At 39.9% G+C, this 3,262-nt stretch overlaps 1 protein-coding gene across 1 annotated transcript in view; it reads left to right on the top strand.

Moving 5' to 3' along the window:
- The first annotated feature begins 343 nt into the window (after window positions 1-343).
- The window catches only part of LOC118479194 (peroxidase-like), a 14,973-nt gene continuing 12,054 nt past the window's right edge, over window positions 344-3,262 (top strand). Inside the window, exons 1-3 of the mRNA XM_035973929.1 lie at window positions 344-451; window positions 1,079-1,177; window positions 1,484-1,579. Coding sequence (XP_035829822.1) covers window positions 400-451; window positions 1,079-1,177; window positions 1,484-1,579 — 247 coding nt within the window. The 5' untranslated portion in view covers window positions 344-399. The remainder of the gene's footprint in view (window positions 452-1,078; window positions 1,178-1,483; window positions 1,580-3,262) is intronic.

Here is a 3,262-nt window from a genome sequence, read left to right as displayed (position 1 = left end):
CACACACACACACACACACACACACACACACATGCATACACAAACTGAGCCACTCAAACACAAACTCACTGAAACATACAAACACACACACACCTAAACAAACACTGAAACATACATACATATACTCAAACACAGAAACACACACGCTCTTAAACATACAAACACACATGCACGCAATCATATTACAAACAAATATGCAGTAAATCAAACCTACTAAACTACACATTTTCAAATACGAAAACAAGCTCTTCATCAAGCACACAGAACACAAACACATTTTATGATTTTTACGAGAGCCTGATTTCACCACGATGCCACACACGTTTCTCTCTTCCCAGAGGCCCTTGCTTCCCGATCAGTATCCCCGAGGATGAGGATTTTTTCAAGGGCAAAACTTGCATGGAGTTTGTGCGGAGCTCTGCGGCCATGGACGTGAATGACGTAGATCTCGGTAATCTATTTATAGCAGTGGAGTCCTCTTAAACCAAAGTATCTCTAGTGCAAAATCTTTGCTTTAACCCTCTTAGCACCATGTCAGCACTGCATAACCAAAATGGCGGCCTTCTGATGGCTTCCCAGAAGCAAATTGTTACTTTTTTTTACTGTTTCAGATGGTGTAGCAGAGAAATTGCCTTTGCTTTTGATCTAAGCAATTGAAATTTCACATAAAAAGACTTAGGACATCAATTTCTGAAGTTAGAATGGAATGTTCATATTTCTGAGCCGGTGCTAAAGGCAAGTGTTTCAGTCTGATAAAAGCTGATATGGCAACGTGGCGGGGTTGGGTAGGGAGGGGGGAGGGGTGTTTCAAATTGGTGTTTTATGGGGAAAATAGGGAAGTAACCAATATAAACAAACTGTTGCCAAGGGCGATTGGAACTGACATGGGTATGCAAAAATCCTCTATGCTCTAAAAAAGGTGTCAGTATTTTACCTTTATTTCACTTGGCTTTTGTTCATAAATGGAGGAGGTACACATGGGGGCCAAATACAAAAACACAATAAAAGCTTCATTTTTCAATGTTCCATAGCATCCTGATACCTTAAGCATTCTTTCTCCCCCCCCCCCTCCCCACAGTTCCGCGGGAACAGGTGAACGGGCTCACGTCTTACCTTGACGCCTCCACCGTCTACGGATCTACCAAGGAGTTTACAGAGAAAAACCTTTTGCCCAACGGTATGGCAATAACAATGGTGATGCGTTTTAAGGTGATTCAGAAAAAGAAAGCATTATTTATATTATAGAAGAGATTATGTTATTTTCTATTGTCTTAAGTGCTAAACGCCCCCCCCCCACTGCACTTTTTATTGCCTTTTTAAAATCTATTTTAAAAAATTAGAATTTGAACTTCAACGACATATCTCTTGAGAACATGCAGCCAATATCACAGATTAAGAAATTGCGATAAGAACATAATTTGTAAGCTTTGGACCTTCTACAATTTAACTACTGGCCGACGTTTTAACTTTTTACACGATTCAGGTAAACTGAGAGTGGGCCCGAACAACATGCTCCCACGGAGCGACAAGATGAACTGCAAGATTGAGGACAGAAGGCGAGACTACTGCTTGTCTGCAGGTAGTAAGATAGGATACGATAAGATAAGATACATCTTTATTGTCCAGATCCTGGCACATTGGTTTGGTGTTTCACCACGTGTACACACACACACACACACACACACACACACACACACACACACACACACACACTTAAACATGCACATATATGCAGGCTAACAATCACATGCATAATATAAATGAGCACCAATAGAAACAATAATAATCTTAGGCTAACAAACGAATGGAAATGCCCATAAACGGTATAGCAACGGGGTGGAATCAGCCACTAATTAAAATAATGAAATCGAAGTAACCGATGTTTTTCCGTCCGTCGGGAACATGATTTATTCAAATATTTGTTTTGGGCTCAACACATTAGATGTCAATGTAAAAACTCATTCCTGGGCGACTATCACTGAAAATTTTAGAAAATCAAAAGGTGTAAATTTACGGTTTCCAATACAGCTTTGGAATTCACCAAATGTTCACGGCCATTTTCTCGCTAATTTTGCTTCTGACGCCAGTTGACCCCACTTCCTCCACCTTCAAATAACTCTATTTCTATTCGTGAATGATGGCTATTGTTTGGGGGTTACTTTTCGAAAGAGGGGCAAATGAAAAAGCTATAAAATTATACCCATAATTCCACAATGTGCCCCAGAATTGACGTGCGCCTGTTTCCGCCACACCGTGACACATAGGTGAGGCAGCGAGGTTGAATCAGGCTCTCGTCAATTTTTGGCATGTAGAGCGATTAGTATCATCTTAAAGCTTGTTCACTTGTCCTTATTTGGATGAAAAAAAGTATCCATTTATCTTGAACACAAGTCGAGATATTTACGAAAGAAAGAGGAGGGGGTCACCTGTTTTGAGAGGTAAAATTAGTGAGAAAATGGCCGCTACAGGTTAGTAATTTCCTTAGCTTAAGAGTCCGTGGTAACGGAAAATTTACTTTTTCTGTGTCTTTGATCAACGTTTTTCAGAAAAATCCACACAGAAATGAGTTCTTTAATGGGCATGGAAGGTGTTGAGCCAAAAAACAAAAATTTAATAAAAATTGACAAACCTGCAGAACAATGTAAGTTTCTTCATTTTGATTATTGTGACGAGAGCCTGATTCCACCACGCTGCCTCACATATCATTATGTACATGTATGTTTTTAATTGTGAGTACATGAGCATTTATAATCAATACAGCCATGTTTTCTTTTCTTTTCACTTTTGTCTGTTTTTCCCCCCGAAAGTAACTGTCTATTAGTCTGTCTAAAGTCTAAATGCCTGTCTGTTTATCTTGAGACGTTTCGATACTAGTCGTCTCCCAATGGCTTCTAACGCTTCTAACCAATTCTCTCGAGTGGTTGAAGGCGCCACTGGAAGATCCCACTTCTTCCCATCCCCTCTGTTTTTACTTTCTGTCTGTCTTACCTTTCCCAGAAGTAATACATGCCCATTATTGTGTCTGTGTGCTTCTCTAAACTCAAGCAAACAAAAGAACAAACTATTGTAATGTGCGGTTCTTCAGTCAAACTCAATTCTCTATTTCTGTCCTTCCATGTAGAGGGTGTTTGAAGGGTGCTCTGAGATGATTTGCTTCTTCGCTCCTATAAAAGATCAATCGTCCTTATCTCCCCTCCTCCTATTCTATGTACGTAACTCTCCAGTCACGCCACACCTCTAATCTTCAGCACTTATATATATA

Source organism: Aplysia californica, unplaced genomic scaffold (genome assembly GCF_000002075.1).
Source record: "Aplysia californica isolate F4 #8 unplaced genomic scaffold, AplCal3.0 scaffold00036, whole genome shotgun sequence".
NCBI lineage: Eukaryota > Metazoa > Mollusca > Gastropoda > Aplysiida > Aplysiidae > Aplysia > Aplysia californica.
The sequence above is the reverse complement of the archived record's forward strand: the minus strand, read 5'-3'. Positions and strand labels throughout refer to the sequence as shown.